Source organism: Physcomitrium patens, chromosome 1, assembly GCF_059467195.1.
Source record: "Physcomitrium patens ecotype Gransden chromosome 1, ASM5946719v1, whole genome shotgun sequence".
In the NCBI taxonomy this organism is placed as follows: domain Eukaryota; kingdom Viridiplantae; phylum Streptophyta; class Bryopsida; order Funariales; family Funariaceae; genus Physcomitrium; species Physcomitrium patens.
The window spans coordinates 23,619,698-23,637,669 of record NC_143410.1 but is presented as its reverse complement, the minus strand read 5'-3'; the positions used below and the strand labels follow the sequence as shown (position 1 = coordinate 23,637,669).

The 17,972-nt window shown below is 39.8% G+C and overlaps 2 protein-coding genes and 1 long non-coding RNA gene across 9 annotated transcripts; 2 read left to right on the top strand and 1 right to left on the bottom strand.

The window, feature by feature from the left end:
• Nucleotides 1-864: 864 nt before the first annotated feature.
• Nucleotides 865-2,844, bottom strand: LOC112283982 (uncharacterized). Of its 4 annotated transcripts, none has more exons than XM_024523617.3 (5): nt 2,780-2,844; nt 2,183-2,599; nt 1,652-1,799; nt 1,383-1,541; nt 865-1,216 (listed from the first exon to the last, which is right to left on the bottom strand). In XM_024523617.3, exons 3-5 carry the CDS (start codon nt 1,790-1,792, stop codon nt 1,118-1,120), a joined length of 399 nt encoding a protein of 132 aa, XP_024379385.1. In that variant the 5' UTR covers nt 1,793-1,799; nt 2,183-2,599; nt 2,780-2,844; the 3' UTR covers nt 865-1,117. The 4 variants fall into 4 exon arrangements, with proteins under 4 accessions (XP_024379385.1, XP_090110136.1, XP_024379218.1 ...); XM_090254010.1 differs by having other exon boundaries at nt 2,287-2,599; XM_024523450.3 differs by having other exon boundaries at nt 2,387-2,599.
• Nucleotides 2,845-2,983: 139 nt separating this feature from the next.
• On the top strand, nt 2,984-7,622 carry LOC149989949 (uncharacterized). 4 transcript variants are annotated; one of them, XR_016505348.1, is made up of 3 exons: nt 2,984-5,196; nt 5,336-6,307; nt 6,433-7,605. It is a non-coding gene; the product is annotated as an uncharacterized LOC149989949 (long non-coding RNA). The 4 variants fall into 4 exon arrangements; XR_016505345.1 differs by having other exon boundaries at nt 5,351-6,307; nt 6,433-7,604; XR_016505344.1 differs by having other exon boundaries at nt 2,984-4,561; nt 4,725-6,307; nt 6,433-7,555.
• Nucleotides 7,623-9,573: 1,951 nt separating this feature from the next.
• Nucleotides 9,574-13,950, top strand: LOC112281414 (type IV inositol polyphosphate 5-phosphatase 7). Its single transcript, XM_090248583.1, has 9 exons — nt 9,574-9,593; nt 9,635-9,739; nt 9,898-10,468; nt 10,599-10,792; nt 10,879-10,987; nt 11,123-11,277; nt 11,416-11,661; nt 11,780-11,897; nt 12,231-13,950. The coding sequence occupies exons 1-9, from the start codon at nt 9,574-9,576 to the stop codon at nt 12,294-12,296; spliced, it is 1,584 nt and encodes a 527-aa protein (XP_090104709.1). The 3' UTR covers nt 12,297-13,950.
• The last annotated feature ends 4,022 nt before the right edge of the window (nt 13,951-17,972 follow it).

Below are 17,972 nucleotides of genomic sequence, written 5' to 3'. Positions count from 1 at the left end.
TATAAAGTAACTTATTCTATTTACACTTTTATTTATTTACTTTAACAAAGTACGCACTATATATATATATATATATATATGAAAAGTATAGAACTAAAAGAATCCAATATCAATCATCTCAAGGAATTTTCATAATCACAAAGTGGTGTTTTGAATAGCATGGAATGTAAAAAATATGGTGAAAATATGGTAAAATATGAAAAAACAAGAGAAAACAATGAGAGAGGGAAGAAATCAAAGAAGATGAAGAAGACAAAGAGTAAGTAAAAAAATTGGTACATGAAAATGATCCACATAAATAGGCGATCCAAGAAAAAACAATATCAAGGATAGCTCTAAAGGAATAGAACAATACTTCAAAACATACATCCAATACTTCCACACAATATTCTAAAAACTGAGCCAAGGCATAAAATACCTTGGCAGGAGAGAAGGAACTAAAAGACTGAAAGGAATTTCTGTGGAAGAACCACCCCAGTTCGTATCAAAATCGTATATCTTCCCCTGCCACCTTGGTTACCATACAAAACAGCAGATAATTCAAAATCATGCTGCTGGCTATCCTTCCAGCAATTAAGGTTCAAGAGATTCACGAATAATGAATGACCACCTCCAAGCACAATCATTTACAGTTCACACAATCCTTTTCCTTCTCAAAATACTCCAGCCTCAAAGTTCTCCACGAGTCCGAGTGAGAACGCCAAAAGCTTCCGAGCTGTGCAACTGCTCTTCGACTGACGTCCATGGCATCTGATGAAAACTCATCATAACCCAAGTAGCTACTTACCAGTATAGCAGTTTACTGATTCCTCTTCTTGCAATGATCATTCTTGCACGTACAAAATCACAGATAAAAACAAAGTGTTGTACAAGTTTGAAGACAGCGAATTCCTTATTCAGGCTTCAACAGCTTTACAGCAGCTTTAGAAGGTATCTTTATTATACCACCTAATGATATCAATGCAGGTAAAATAAAATGTTCTCGAGTAGCTGGAAGCCACAGAAAAGACTACACCGAAAGTTTTGTGCAAACACCAACAAGTAGAGTTGCTATCCTAACAATTCTCTACTACAGGGTTTCATAAAACATCTAAAACTTTTCTTGTCAGGGCTAAGTTTAAGGCTTTAGGGCCTTAGGAAGGACGATCATTTCTCCAACAACTATACTGTCTCCATCGCTGATTCCGTTACTTGCCATCAACGCATCTACCGAAACCTGTTTTCAGCAACATGCCAGTATATGTTCAATAAATCTACATAGAAACTTGATATATTCACTACACCAAGTATGTTACACCAGAATGAGAGAAAGAGAACATGAAAGACTTAACGATAATGGTGATAAACTTCTTCACGAACGAAAGATTAAGAAGAATGCATACATTGTACTTTCTCGCGATCCCCCACAGAGTGTCGCCGTCACGCACTTGTACAGTCTTGCCAGCTGACTTGTGTCCGAAATGCGGAGTTTTGCTTCGAATAGCAGCTTGTGTATCTCCTACCTTCTGTTCCACATCATTGCTCGACGCAACATCCACATCCTATGATCACAATAATTCGATTTAGAATCTCGCTAGGAGCTGGCTTACATTATAATTTTGAAGAACAAATTTGTGAAAGACTGCATTGAGGTCGACTGTTGGCTGTGCACCTGTTGATTTCTTCTACCAGTAATGGATCTGAACAAGCTCCAAGCTATGCCGCCGGCAACAACAGCGCCTGCAGCTTTAGCAATATTTTCATCGTTGCCGCGTTTCTTTCCCCCACTAGGTCTCGCACCAGTTGCTGCCATTCTCGCACTGTGGAAAAAAGAAACCAAATTTCAGATGAATGAGCAGCCCCAACAAAGCATTGTAGAGAGTGGAGGATCTAGGTAGTCGCGGCAGCGAGGCAAAGCATGCATAGCTCAAACTTTCTTGTCAACGGGAAACTTAATGACAATTACTCCCCGTGCGAACTATACAAGATTGCGGATAGGAGATGGAAAACCAAGTAAAGTGCGGAGAATGCGACGACACAACAAACAAGTCCAATGCTGCTGTCATCTAGTCGTATACAAGAAGCGCAATTTAACCTAGAACAGTCGCTGCAGATGCCCTAAGCAGAAAATGCAACAAAGATAGCCATATAGAGCACAATCACAATTCCACATCAAATGTTGGTGATAAACCTACATCCGCACCTTGCTTCTTGAATTCGGCTATTATGCAATACAGAGACAACACTAATAACACGCGAGTGTAAACTCGAGAAAGCCTTCTGAATGAGAAGGTATTATGATTGAACCTTATTGGTCAAATGGGCAAACTCGAGTCAGAAATACGGCAAGATGAAATGCAATTTGGAACAATTTCACGAAACAGCTAGAATTGTCGGACAAAATCACCATCGCCACAGTAGCAATCTTCCACATTCACTAAAACCCACAAACTTTTGTGCCTCTCGCCCTAATGAATCTCCCACACAAGCCATATATTCCAAAATTGCTCTCGCTCCAAACCCGTCCTTCGTCGAGAAATTCCTCTACTGGGCGAACGGCACTGGAACGAATAATGAACTCAGGAGAACCCTCGCACCTACTCTGCTCTTCACTCAAAACCTGAGTGATTATAAACTCGTCACATCCCAGTATATCCACTAATGACTCAATCCTCAATCCATTGGTAGCAAGAGTAACTCGAAACAGAATTGCGACGAAACATCAAAATGGGACTCGTTGCCAAATGCTAGATGGAATCTCTTAATACTGAATTAATAAGCTTGTTTGTGAGTTCCTTACCTGATGGACTAAAACCGCTTGAGCCGACGAAATTGAAGTACAATGGCAGTGGAATCGTTGTATGTCTTCCTCCGCACAGCACAATGTCTTGATCATAGCCTTAAATCGTGTTAGCGAAGCGGAGCAGATAGTTCTTAGATACCCGGAATCGGAGAGATTCGGTAGAGGTCCTCAACACTGCTCCGGTTCATTCGTTGTCCAATGTGTTGTGACAATAGGCATAGAGACTGTCCATTTAGCCCTAATATCCGCATGCCTGGAGTCTTTGAAGCCATACCGAATTTCATGTCCTGATTTGTGTCGGGATTATAAATACGAATCTGATTTTGACACAGCTGTGAGCTGTACGCTCCTTAAGTTTTTATAGATTCCGCTCCGGCCGTGAGGGTCGGAGAGGAGCACAGTGATCTTACGGAGGATTTGACGTGAGTTGGAGGTTGTGAGACTCCTTTTTTTTTTTTCTGGGGCTGATGCTTGGAACTCATGGAATTGCGTCCCGCACTCTGACTTGCTGTCTGTTTCGCGAGACGCCTATTGCAATGTCGTGGTTACGAGGGTTGATCCAAACAAGGCTCTTCTTCATGGTTACTCTTTGTCGGTGGTCACTGAATGGCTCTGATTGTGTTAAGGACATTATGGTGTGATGGACATCTGGTATTTTGTGTAATTGAGAAGTAGCCCGTTCAGAGCGCCATGTTTCAGCCCAGTCGAAGATAGCAGGTATTGCTTCTTGTTGCATTGCAACTAGTCTTAGGTGAGCAGATTCAGAAGTAGGCTGCATTTTATCAGAATTATTTTCTTTGCATAATGAAGTGTCAATGCTTAGAGCTAAGTGTTGCATTGTTACGTTTTTTCCAAGGTTTTGTGTTCGAGCGTGCATTGGTACAGTTTTATACTTCATTGTAGGATCTGTTCAGTAAGACCTTTAGGTTTACTCTGGCACAGTATTCGCGAATTTGAGAGAATGAATCATGTAATCCTCTGTAACTTGTGGAAGATTTTTATTCAACATTAGTTGCTAGTTATTTCCCTGATGACCATTAGTGTTTGCGTTTCAGCTGAATAATAGGATCATGGGATCTTGTGTTCTTATTGCATTTGGAGAAATTTCTTGTAACTGCATGTAGGGTTGGGATACCAATAAGTTGTTTAGACAGCAGGAGAAGGCGGGTCCACCAGAAGAATTGCTTGATCAACACATCCGATCCAAGCCATGTTTTGCTATCAACGTGTTCTTAATTCTACAACCGTCTAGAAAAGTCCGTTAAGAATGTGTCTCAATTGATTGACTTGGATTAGGAGATCGATACTTATACTTTGGGTTAATAATCTCGTGAAATATTTCGTGTTATAAAATAATTTATATCGCTGCTTGTATTGTTTTTAATGGTTTTTCTTTCGTGGCACGTAACTATGTATTGTGCTGAACGCTTCAACAATTGCTTGTAAACGCCTGTTCTATTTGTGTTTTATTGGACTGGATTATTTGCTTGTTGAATCGTCTGCAGTTTACAGTCCTCAATCAACACTAATTAAGCTCTAAACCATCGTCTAGAAGGTAATGACTATTATAGTGAATTTGGCAACTGATCAGTTGTTTTTGGAGATGCATGTTGTTGACAACTTGTGTCTTAGTTGCAGGCTAACCAAAAACTCATATACACTCGTGCACTTTGACCTTTTAAAGGAAACCAAATCAAGTGTAGGTAGTGGATTGATGGAGTGAACTTTTGAAACGTCTTAATGCCCTGTGACATTGCAAAACCATGCTATCACTCAGCAGTTAAGTCAGTGTTGATCTCTAAAAACAGTTTGACACTTAATAGCGTGTTTTGCTCGCATTTGTTATGTAGGAGTAATCGTATTATTTGTAGAATATCCAAGCTAGAATTTGTGGTTTATAGAGTTGGTTTGAGTTCTGATGTAGGCCACGTTCATCTTGCAGGAAGTGCAGTCTTCTTGGAACCTTCATTATAACAGGCAAAATGTGGGCTCAATTTTCCCAATGTTTCCTAAACACTCGAAGATCAGTATGTCTCCTTGGGTCTCTTATCACTGTAATAGATATGCATTGTTTTCGTGCAGTTTTGCTTCAGGGTGGTAGCTTCAAATAATATTTAGGGTAATTTATGAGTTGAATGTCACAACTTATATCAAAAGACCGTGACAATTTATGCTTTCGGCTTCGTCAATCCGTTACTAGCTGAATAGGCAATTTCTTGCGCTTTCATGAACTAAATATCCTTATTACATTCAAATACAACATTTTTTGGAGGGGCAGCTACAACCTAGTGCACTGTTCACATCATAGCTTGCACTATGAGTTAACATAAATCCACGGTGTCTCAAGTTGAGTGTACAATGGCGATTCCCAATCACCGAAAGTACATCAAGGGATGTTTCTCACACAAGTAAAAGTACGATTCTTCCCCAGCACTTGCTGCAATGCTCTGATACGATTTGACCTTCATAGTGACTACTATTTCATTTCTAGCGGTATTGTTACAGCAAGATTTAGTTCCCCCTGGTTTCACAAAAGTGACTTCGAGGCGGAAGGTAATTTTGTTGCAGGAGGAACGTCCCTTCACTAGAATTTGTCCCATCTTCAAGCGAAGCCTCTTTTGTAAAGAAACGTTACTCAAATGGATCAGACTAGCTTAGGCTTAAGCAAGGTGCACCATCCTGAATAGAGATAGTGACACACGGAGAAGTTTCATCTTCGTTAGCACATCACTTGCAAGTTGGAACTGGCTGTCATGTCATCATGGCTGGATGCTGTTATTCATGATTTAATTGAACTCTTTACATCAACTGATAGAGGAGCTCACAATAATGAGCACCGATGTCAAACAAGGGAAAGAAAGCCTGGATAATTTGCGAGGGCGAGTTTAAATATTGAAAACTACCCAGTGTATTAGAAAACTAGGCTCTAATCTTGATTCAAATTGTTTTGTTGAAATTCATAGCGAAGTGAAGCCTTCATGTAACGTGGGGTGGGGATCGACTTATATATACTTTTTAGGTTTGCACGTTCGAAATGTGTTGTTTTTAGTGATTACTTATTATCATTCTTTTGTGCTTAACGTGTGGGTGCTCTTGTTCTGTCTTCTCTCACAAACTACAAAGTCTGGTCGTAAATTCTGATGTTTCTTTTTACGTACTTAGATGACCAAAAATGCGTATGTACGTTCGCTGCTTGACGGAGTCGTCGCAGATATTTGACATTGTGGGTACACATTCGAATGAAGAATACTGACATAAGGCGACGTTTCAATCAGATCGTTAGCTCTGTCTAGGACACGCTCAATTAACATTGGCGTTTGCTTTCATACGATATATTGAATTGGAAAGCTTTTATGGTTCACTGTCTTACAGCATTATTGCTTCTGTTTCAAGTGAAGTACTTCACATCAGCAAAATACCTCTGCCCTGAGTAGACCGAGACAATATTGAAATTGCGCTCACTATTGAGGAGGATGCTAAAGTGATGGTTGTTCCCTCAAAGTTGATTGGAAGGCTGTCTTTCAGGTACTTTGTTGTCCCATTTAGTTTCTTCTTTGTCGATATAAGTTGAATTTAAATCGTTGTATGTGTACATGTCTACAATAAAGGTGACGATCATATTATGGGTGGCCCTTTCATCTCGTGTGCAGTCTGTCCCGGGGAGATCAAAAGGGTGTGAATATTCAGTATATTCACTGTATTTATCACCTTGTTTCAAGTGAAAAATATGATGGTCTTGCCATCAGATTGAAAGGTTCTCGCAAGCCCATATTTTATGCGTTCCACACAATGTTTGAAGAGGCAGAAAGGATTGTCTTAGGTACCTAAGTTTATTGCAGGCGAAGGATTGCCTTGTGTATGCTGTATGCTTCGATGACGGTTCGTATTGTAAATGTTGTATGTTCTTGGGTCTGATTTGAATTTGTTTCAACAGTTTGTGTTGTTATCGTTTCAGTTTGAGTTCCAAAATTTCTTCGTAGTGCAGTTATCAGGTGTAATTAGTTCAGTGTCGAACGTTAGGTTGTTTTGCGTCTTACATGTGAAATGAATTTCATTAGAATTCTCTTTCAAGAAGATTCTGGCAATTGTGTTTTGACCGGACTGTCCTGTGAAAGTCTTGAGCTACCGTACTTTGACCTGAGAGTGAGGTCGTGTGCTTATACGCTTCGTCACACATAAGCTACTACAATTATTGTCACCAGTAAGTAACATAGACTCAATTCTATACACAGCTGATCACGAAACGATTACCTGATGGGGTCTCTTCCATCACCTTATCACAGTTGTAAGTATGTCCATCAGATCTTATGTGATACTTTTACTATGGGTTCTTGAATGAAGTTCACATTATTGATTGTGACATGCAAGAGAGAGATGCTTGATTTGTTTGTGTCAATCTTCTTGCTCATGTTGCGTGGGTGTGATGAAGAAAAGTGGTTTTCACTTGCAATTGCTGGCATCCTTTATGGCTGGAAACTTGAAAAGGATAAGGGGAGATGACAGTGGCCCCCAGCAGATATGTCTACAGTAGTTCGAAAGCAGTGGCTTTTTAGGTTGTGATTACGACTTGATTTCAACCTCTGACCCATTCCCACTTTGGCAATTTCAGCTCTATGTACCATTTTGGATTGTAAGGACAAAGTTGCCAGTGTTCTTTCGGAAGGCGTTGAATGCTTAGTGTTCCACAGTGTTATCATGTCACTGTTTGAAAAAAAAAACAAAATCTAGTATGTACTATTTGTGTGAAACAGGAAATATTGTCTAAATTAAAACAACGAAGGAGAATGAAAGCTTTACTGGAAAGCATGCCGAAGTTTCCACAATAAAAAAAAAAAAGCACCTGCATGTAACTTAAGACGTTGCAAAATCTTTAAACGCCACTGTTTCTTTAGTCATTGTGAAAGCGATGCGTGGACGGTGGCTGGATTCGTATGTGGTTACATGCAAATCACGTACTCACTGCTAGCTTCTCAAAATTATTGATCAGCTGCTGTTACAGTCATCACGCAGCTGGCTTCACTACACAGTTCGACGGTTTTGATAGCGATGGGATTGGTTGGGCCATGTTCGGCTCATTGTATGTTCTATTTTTAAAACTCTCATAATACAGTGCAGTCCTAGATAGAACACTCAATCGCTGCATTGACGGCCATTGACACGGTGGAAATTCTCTTGTGGTAGACTAAGCATCAAAATGATACAAGCCTAATAGTCAGGATTAACATGAAATGAGACTCTGCTCATCATATTGAATTCTAAGTCAGCATTCTTCAAAATTAGTTTTTGAGGAAAGTACGTAATTTCTTGGAAGGGATCTAGCATCAGTTAATTACGAGAACTAATTCCTGGCTTGAGGAGCGTGTGCAGTTCCTGAAGCTCCGAAAGTTGTTGCTAACACCTGCCTGTAAGTTGAAAGTCTAACTCGTGAACTACAAATTTTTAATTGTTGGCTACAATCGGTATCCAGCGGTATCTCTTTCTACATTCCAGACTTCGTTCGAGGCTGATATGTCGAGATTTGTAGGTCTCAGCCGAAAAATCCATTTAATCCGGTTTGCACGACTTGCTCAAGCCCATGCTGCGGAGGTCCGATATTTAGTTGTTGTCTCTCATACGCCTAACACATCTAAATGGAGAACAAATTCTTGTGTTGTCTGAAGAGTTGCAGATTGATATTTCTGAAGGAAAAGTAGATGGAAGTCTAAAACTCAGTGATTCGGTCACCTTCACTGATTCCTCAGTTTAGTGATAAGAAAAGGCATTTCCACTAGATAGACTCACTCACGAAATAATGTTCGTTTTGTAAAGATGGTGCTGTATCCAGTTCCTTGGTTCAACTTGCTTATCGAACTTCCACGTTTCTGGAACGAGATTTTTTGTTGATTCCTGGTGGATTGATCCAATCAATTCTAACTCTGCGTGCTGGTGTTGACGCCTGTTTATTTTGTTGTGCCGATTGTGAGATGTATCCATCCTTGTTGACGTCATACTCGAAAGACAATTGGTCTGTTGAACTCGATTTTATTGCCTGCTAGTGTCAAAAATGTGTTTCAATCTTAAAGATGAAGCAATTTGACTGTTTGTGTATCGAATTGGGTTCAGATTGTAGCAGCTGATTCAAAAACCAAGAAAACGTTTGTAGGAGACATGGCCACCACACCATTCCAGGGGACACCTCGTCGACGTGAGGTAATTCAGTTGACGGACTTCTATTCTACAAGCCGCACCTGCTGTCCCAGAAAAACCTGTTCAGATACAGGAGCTCCACTAATACTGTAGTCTGGTGGCTTGTAGGTATGGCTACGACAGCTGATACGAAAATGGGGTGCTCTCAGCAACACTGGGAGCTCAGGGTTCAGTCATGATGTGGACATGGATCATATGGACCACAAACCAAATGAGCAAAATGACTTTTGTAATGAATTGCTTCCTCCGATTGATTTATATTTATATTGTCTTGAATTCGTAATGCACTTGATTGGAAACAGAATTGCATCTCTTTTGAATCAAATTTGAACATTGTAATAGGAGTAGATTAGAACACGTTGATTATGCTTGAATTGACATCTCTCACCTAACGCGCTCAATACTGACTCACCAGATGGGAAAGAGGAGAAGTTTGATGTGGACTTCAAAGACCTTGAAACGATGACAGCGTCGTCCAATCCGAGGTCATTAGTGCGGGGACAATCCGAGACTTTGCGGCAACAATTCATTGATACTCACCAATATCGGTAATCAAACTTGGATGCCACTGACTTATGCCCCTTTGCACCAGAAAAGTTGATTGCATGTGGCTTGCAATCTGCCCGTCAAGGCTGACCCCTGTACTTGGAAAACTAATGTGAGCAGAATCGATGTGCACACCTGGAATGTTGCCGGTAAGCCTCCTCCCGATGATCTGGACTTGGATGGCTGGATTAACACTTCCAACCCCGCCGATATTTATGTTTTCGGGTAAGTTCCTACTCCCAAATAAATTTACTCTTCATTTGTTAAGTGACGATTTGTACTTCAATTTGTATTCGCCAGGTTTCTTGCAGTTTAGGATTCCACAGGAAGCTGCCAATCAGAACATATTATAAACTGCACTGTATATTTTGATCGAACTCCAGCTTCCAGGAAGTAGTGCCATTGAATGCCAACAATGTGCTCTGCGTTGAGAATGACTGTCCGGCGGCACTGTGGGAGGCCAAGATTCGAAAGACTCTGAACAAAATTTGCGGACAACCCAAAAGCTCCGGTCTCGTGAAGTGCTTGAGTGTGCCGATCCCATCGCCATCCAATCCCATCGATGTGATAGTCACGGACGTACCTGAGGTGTCGGATGTTGATAGATTGCTTGCAGAAGTAGCTAGTCCAAGATTTCAAGGAAATTCACAAAGTTCACCCACTTCAGAAGAAAGTTTTGTTCACACCAACAAGAATCCTACCAATTGTAAACACTCCGTGGCCAAGCTCTCATTAGAAAGATACCCTAGTCAGAATGGAGCAAGTATCGCAGCTTCAAGCTCCCCTTGGAATGGTTTTTCCACAGAACACCCACATCAGTACTTACGAGTAGCGAGCAAGCAGATGGTGGGACTTTTCATTATTGTCTGGATTCGTTCCAGCCTTTGGCGCCAGGTACACAATGTGCAGGTATCAACTGTGGGATGTGGACTAATGAATCACCTCGGCAACAAGGTATGTGTTCGATGACTCAAAGGATCGCTTATCTTGTTCGAAGTTGATGAAATTGGATTCTTACGGCGGGTTTACAGGACGTGACTTGACGTGACGTTCTAAGTAATGTGTTGCCATTGGAATGTTGTAGGGTGCCGTATCCGTGAGCATGTTCCTTCACCACACGAGCTTTTGCTTTGTGTGCTCACACTTAACTTCTGGCCATAAGGAGGGTGATGCACTGCGCAGGAACGCCGACGTCGCCGAGATTCTTCGCAGGACACGATTTCCTCGTTTGGCAAAGCTTTTAGGACTTCAGCTCCCTGAGACGATCTTAGCACATGAGTAAGAAAACTCGTGCAACGTTTCTTATATTTGCGAAGCATATGTTCCTGTAGTGGAATCTGAAGTTAATGGTTTCCTCTTTGTAGTCGCGTGATATGGCTCGGAGACTTGAATTACCGGCTGGCACTCCCCGACAAGGAAACATGGACGCTGGTGAAACAAGGCGATTGGGCAACGCTATTACGTGTGGATCAGGTACTTCAACACATTCTACCTATCCAAAGAACCTGATTACTCACGTCGTTGCGAGGGGGAGCTTTACAACGTGGTATAACAGTTCTTTACTTTATTTCATTTTTGCGTGGCACTAAGTTGTGACTAATTTTGTAGCTCAAGCTGGAGCAAAGCGAAGGGCGAGTATTCCCAGACTGGCAGGAAGGGCCGATCTATTTCCCCCCCACCTACAAGTACATGAACGGATCGGATAATTATAGCTCTGGTGAAGGATCAACTGGCTCGTCATCGAAGCGACGATCACCTGCTTGGTATCAATCGACGAGACATTTAAATATCGACCTTTCGCTTCCATTCAATTCCTTAATTTAAGATACTGCAGTCAATCACCGCTGTGAACGATCGACATCATAAGCTCATTCTCGTCATGTGGGCTGCTTATTTCGCAGGTGCGATCGAGTGTTATGGTATGGCCAGGGCCTTCACCAACTGAACTACTCTAGAGAAGACTGCAAATTGTCAGATCACCGCTCTGTTTCGGCAACATTCAATGTGGATGTGGAAGTGGTGAGCCAGAACAAGTTGAGGAGAGTGGTGAAACACGAAGTAGATCTGCCCAACAGGGTGGTGCCCAGAGTAAAACCCTTCATTGACGTCCAAAAGATCCAAGAAAACGAAGTGTGGTCTCCTCTCTTGTAAGCTTGCAACTGATCCTACAAGCAAACCTCATTCGTTTCGACCGATTATTTTCATGCAGTTGTGAAAATGTCCATTTCTGAACTTTGATGGTAACATCTGATTGATTCTCATTAGCAGGAAGACTCCCCAATGCCAGAAGTTCAATCAAGAAATGGATGACTGGTCAGATTTGAGAGGGTTACTCGACCAACAAGTACCAACAACTGTACCAGACGACCCCACAATTGAAAAGGTATGTTCTTGCGAAGCGTCAGAACAGGTTCCATTCACATTGCGAAATGGAGAATCTGCCACCTTGGCGTTGATTCTTCAAACATGTGTATGTTTTTATGAAGAATTGATAGTAGTGTGGCTGTTAATCCATCTCCCGAGGAAGTCGGTTGGCACAAGCGATCCCCTCCCCTGGCAACCTCCAATGACTGGGCATCGCGAGAAATGATCTACCTAGCTATCGTTCAGCTCCAGCAGCCACGTTGCAACGATCGGGGGGATACATGCAAGCTAAAACATTAAACCTTAAATATATGACTAAGTTGGTTGATTTGTTGGCTTTGTCCAATTGCAGGCCCTGGATGATGAGGAAGTCGTGCAATCAGAAGAACCGAACTGCGGCAACAGAACTTCAAATTAGTCAATTTTGGTCGTGGTAGGCATCCAACAGTATTCCTGTGTATAATTCAACATGGATCTTACCATTTGAGCTCGCTACCTTTCAACTGGATATCGTTGCGAGATTCTTGTCAGAACCCCGAATGTTCTTCTGTTTGGCAAAATTTACCTACTACAAGAAGTTTTTTTTTTCAATCTGCCGCCTACTGTGGTGCTCGGGATTTATGAGACAAATAGAGTGAATGTGCTGATCAACGAGTTTCTTAGTTGTGTAAACAACCGAGTGCACAATACATCTTGAGACAGTCATGCATATATGAACTGGTGAATCACATTCGGAAGTAACCATCCAACTTGAATTTAAAGTTCATTTAACAAAACCAAACTCCATTTGGCCTTCAATATTGGAGTCATGCAGCATTCAAGACTTCTCCATGAGGTCAATTTCGGCGGATTTCTCCTTATGTAAGGATTAGAGGCTCAGATGACATCTCGAAGTCCTGAAACCATACGCATATGAAACGAGAGACAAAGAAAAGAACAGCAAGACTGGGACACAGGTACTGCTAATTCCTCAGAAAGATAGTAACCACTGCTGGGACAGCATTGATCTGCAATTGACACTGTATCCAGCGCTGCACGAGACATTCAGTCCTCACTGTTTGTATGAAATACTCATGGAAAGAGTCAAAATAGATCAAGTCAGCATTGTGCCACGAATGAAATGACCCTGATCACAGGCAGCCAGTTCTCTCAGTCAGGCATGAGATCATTATACAGAGCTCTCTTACGCTCAGAACAATAATTCACTCCAGCCCACTGGGTGTACTATGATGAGATTATGTGTGTGTGTGTGTGTAAACATATATATTTTTTAAGTGTTGTAATAAACATGTTTTAAATTGGTTTGTGGGTGGATTTGGATCTTGGAAAAAAGAGTAAAACAAGACTTGACTTTATTTGTACTATGCAATGTATTTGAAGATTGCACTTGATATTTAAATGGTTTGTAAGTTGAGAATTTTCTCAAAAGAACTTAGTAAAAATGTACTAATCATCTAAATTTTAATGTTTTGGTATGGAATTCTTTAAAATTAAAAGTTCTACGTTAGATTCTTAAAATTATCTAAAAGACACCTAAAATATTTCTGTATAGCACATTCATCATTGATTTTTAATTAAAAAGTAATAAGACAAAAAACAGTACAGTTTCAACTTCCACCACCTTCAGCAAAATCAATCCATAATAAGACACATGGAAAAGAAATGGAACCTTTTAAATTTAAGATACTTATTGTTGCATAGTAATCAGTAGATAACATTTCTAATAAATTTTTTATTGTTGTATCTTTTTTCATATTAGTTTGATTTTGTTGATTTAAAATAAAAAAATAAAAATCCAATAAAATTTGTTAAAGAAGAAGAATTTTTAGAATGGATGCTACTACCCCTTTGCTTAAGATTCTCATTGAAGAAATTACAATTACATACCTCATCAGGATCATTGACAACTGTATTTTATCTTTGATATCTTTAAAGAAATACATCTAAATCCAATAAAAGAAAAACAGATTTTGTAAAAAGTGCACTTTAAATCTCTTTGAAATACTTTTGACGACACCTATAATGTAATAAAGAGATTTTAAGTGAGGATCATCCAAGGGACCCACAAATTAAATAACTCACACACATTTATAGATGTAAGTTTAGAATTTAGAATTTCAACATGTAAAATTTTAAAAACACTTAAATAAATATTGGGTGATGATGCTCTCAAATGGAAACAATTTATCATTATTTTCCTCTCTTTTTTTAATGCGTCTGTTACTTACTCCATTTAAAACATCACGAGAAAGAGCAGAATCGTTTCAGCAATGAAATTCCCCAAGTAAAATTTGGTTAAAATTACAGAGGAATTATGAGCTTGGGGGTGAATAAACAAATTTATACTAAACTGAAGTATGCATATCAGTTCGGAGCTTCTTGTCATCATTGGTAAGGGAGGGGAAGGGGGCACCGACACCGCATTCAGTGGTCCGCCACCACCGACACCACCGACGCAGTGGAAACGGCGAGCGGGAAGTCACCAGCTCTAGTTTGCCATTTCTTCGCTCTCTCCCTCTCTCTCTTGCACTCTGTGTGAAGGTCGTGCGCACGTAAAGCCCGTCGCATACCAATCCTGCACACAACGATCACTCAGATATTCATCTTCTTCACTCCTTCGCATCGTCGTTTCCTCCAATGTGGTGATGTTGGAGCTGCACCAGCCCCAATTCTGTCATTTTAGGCCGCCAGTGTGGAGCATTCAAGGTTTTCTTTGTGTGTGGTACTCGGTGCGCTCACCATCACAGTGTTGCACTCATGCAACGATCAGGAACAAGGAAGCTGAGCGAGTTTTCAGCTTCATTTGGGGCAAGAGGGGATAGCGATGCTGAGGTAATTTTAAAGCTAAAACGATTTAGCTTTAGTCCATTTCTTTGGCAATTGCGAACCCTGCCGAGATGTGAGTGTGGGTGTGTTTTTATTTTATATTCTAGTTTGCGCCTTTTTCATTTTGACAACGCACCCACTATCTACTTGTAGTTGATGGTGGAGCTGGTGACCAGGAGTTGGTGGTGGTGGTCAACAGAGTATGGGAGGCGGATCCAGTGAACAGATGGTTCCCATCTCGTTCTGAAACATAGTAATCGCGCCTCCGAGTCTATTCTAGTGAATTTGTGCATCTTTTTCTCACTTAGGGAACGATTCTCTTCTAGCCAGAATCCGGAAAGTTGTCCATAGACAGCGCGAGCTAGTTGTAGTTCCGTAAGGCTGTGACTATCTTCGCCGCACAGTCCAACCATGAGGCAACAGTCCTATCCTCAACGATGTCTCCAGTGAATCGTATTTCGATCCACACTGTAATCAGCTTAAATTGCGTTAGTGACGATGCAGATCGAACCGCATTTTATTGTTGAAGTGTGTGTACTCGTGGTTTTCTTGGACATTTCGGTGGAGTGGGTTCCTTTTGTTTTGTTTGGTGATAGTACGTTATGGTCTCTTCAAAACATTAAGATGAAATTTTTAGATAGTGAATAGAATTTGCAAAGACGTGAATCCCTTCAGGAATCAGGGTCATTGATTCAAACAATATATAAAATATTATTCTCAAAATCGATGCTTTAAGCCCTTATAGTGCCATACATTGTCCAGGAATTCAAAGGCTGACCCTGTTACCTCCCACTCCGCAGCGCCTTGAGCTTTTGAACATGGGACTGCCAGATCGCGTCCAAGTCTGAATCACCCCACAATCATGCCATTCAAGCACAAATCTCCACACAAATGGAAACTAGTCCTACTCTAAACGTAATAATACGCTGTCGTCAACAATATTCATCCTGCCACAACCCCAACAGACCAGCTAACTTGCCTACCTTCACCATTCGGCGAAACAAAATCAAAGTCGAAAACTTCAAATCCTAAGATGCTAATCAACCCGTTGCTCTCACAACACACGCAAATTCTGATTCTCATTATCCTTGCATAAGTGTCTGCTTGATCGATCTAACAGATCGGAGGATCCGACTTTGCATCTTGGACCTGGAAGGCCTCAGCGTCAAACCCCTAGAAGTCTTTTCACAAGGCGTATTCGGGACGACAGCAAGACGTGGGAGATGTCAGACAGACAACGAGCTCGTCTACTATGTGTGGGGCTGCATCGTCGAGGTCTTCATCAACCGGTAAGGCTCCGATCGCAAAGACTTCCTTCCATTGTAAAGATAACAACTACTGTTGTTGTGTTGTGTATGTGTATACATATGGTCACACACACACGAAAGAAAACTATTTAGATTGTTGAGCCATGAAAAAAAAGTATTAGTACATTTGTAATCACTAAACTTTGACTAATGTACATAATATCATGGAAGAAATTTTGATATCATAAAAACAAAGTTGTGACAGTTTTTTCAAAATAATCAAGTTTCATTAATAAATAATTTTGGTTTGCAATTCTTGGCAAGTTAAAATCCAGAATAGGTTTTGAGCAATTGCAAACCTGTGATGCACATCCAATTTTAAATTAAAATTAGAAATTTAGAATATTTTTTATTTAAAAAATATAAATAAAATTTGAGGAAATCTTTAAATTATATGATTTCTTTATTTTTCCAGAATAAAAATCCTTTCTAAAAAAACATTTAATCAATGAACTTCATGGACAGTCATTATATATACATATATATATATATATATATATATAACATTCAAATGCCAACATCTACTAAAATAAATTATTTACTTTTTTGTTTCTAATTTATTCAGACCACAAAAATCTTAAAATCCCATGTTTATTATACTGAGGATTGAAAATGGATATAATGTACATCTAAGGTCATGCAAAGGAACTACTAGTTTGTGGTCAAATTGTCACACTGGTTATTGCAACCTGGATCTTATTGAGTATACAACATTATTCTCAAATGACCACTCTTAAATTGTATTTCAATTCTCATATCACCTCTAAATGTCTTCAAGAACCTCTTAAATTTGCTGCTTGGGAGTTGTGTCAGGAGGGTTGGAGGTAATAAAATGACATCTTTACAACTCTTCAAGTGGCACTGCCATTAACCTCCTTAGGTTGCACCATTGTGCCTTGTTAAGGTGCAAGACTAGGACTTTATGTTGGAATGTGAGTAATCCAAGCAAACTACTTGTAACATCTGCACTTATGGTTATATCATCCCTTAACATTTTTTTTCTAATTCAAGACTTGACTGGGCAGTATAAGCCTTTTAAATCTTGTATTGGGATAAATTTTTCATCTTTCATCATATTTTTAAAATTCATATTTCAAATATTTTTAAAATTTCCAAAACAATTATTTATGATGAATAAGGATTATTTTTAAAAATTTCCAAAACAAGAATAATCCTTATTCATCATAAAAGTATCTGAGATTTTTTAATTAAAAAAAATTCTAATTCATTTGACAAGGTTGATGTAATTTTCATTTATTTTGAATTGTATACATCTATAAGGAAATGTAAAATTGATCCCAAGTTTTACTAAATTGACCCACCTATCAAAACCATCATTAGATCCCTCCATTCCCATCACAACCCCTTGTCCTTGTTTCCAATGTATGTCCTCTATTCCCATTCCTTATCACTGTGAAAGGTAACAATAACTTTGATCATAGATGTTTTTTTATAAATTTGTTTTGTGACTAAAACATTGCTGTTGTTACATTGCAATAAATAAAAAAAATACGTTGTGTTTTAATTTGAATACTATTGGATTACTTGATTGTATTCTACATATCTATGGAATCAAAAAAAAAATTCAGTTGAATTTTAAATGTACAAATCTTTTGAAATAGATATCATGTGTAAATATATGGCTTAAAGGCTTTGGGGTTGGTTTCTGGAGCAAGAATCATGAATTGCTTCAAAAATTGTATATCATTATCTATAATATGGGAATGGGAACAAATGACAGGCATGGGAACAAGGATGAGGGTCTAGACAGGGGAGGGGGCAGGGAATGGGGATGGGGAAAATGGGAACATTGCAGAGGTCTTCTGATGGAGAAGTGAGTCAATCTAGTAAATGATGAGATTGGTTTAACATACATCTTCACATATTATGTAAGATCAACAAAGACCACCATCCATGTTAAGTGTTGTTTGAGATCCATCTCTCACACTCACACTCTCATG

Coding starts and splice junctions, on each gene's coding strand:
- LOC112281414 (XM_090248583.1), top strand. CDS start 9,574: ATGTGGCTTGCAATCTGCCC. Junction 9,594..9,634: donor ATGTGGCTTGCAATCTGCCC/GTCAAGGCTGAC, acceptor TAATGTGAGCAG/AATCGATGTGCACACCTGGA. Junction 11,898..12,230: donor ACGACCCCACAATTGAAAAG/GTATGTTCTTGC, acceptor GTCCAATTGCAG/GCCCTGGATGATGAGGAAGT.
- LOC112283982 (XM_024523450.3), bottom strand. CDS start 2,472: ATGGCTTGTGTGGGAGATTCATTAGGGCGAGAGGCACAAAAGTTTGTG. Junction 1,800..2,386: donor AGATTGCTACTGTGGCGATG/GTGATTTTGTCC, acceptor TTTTTTCCACAG/TGCGAGAATGGCAGCAACTG. Junction 1,542..1,651: donor CTGGTAGAAGAAATCAACAG/GTGCACAGCCAA, acceptor TTGTGATCATAG/GATGTGGATGTTGCGTCGAG.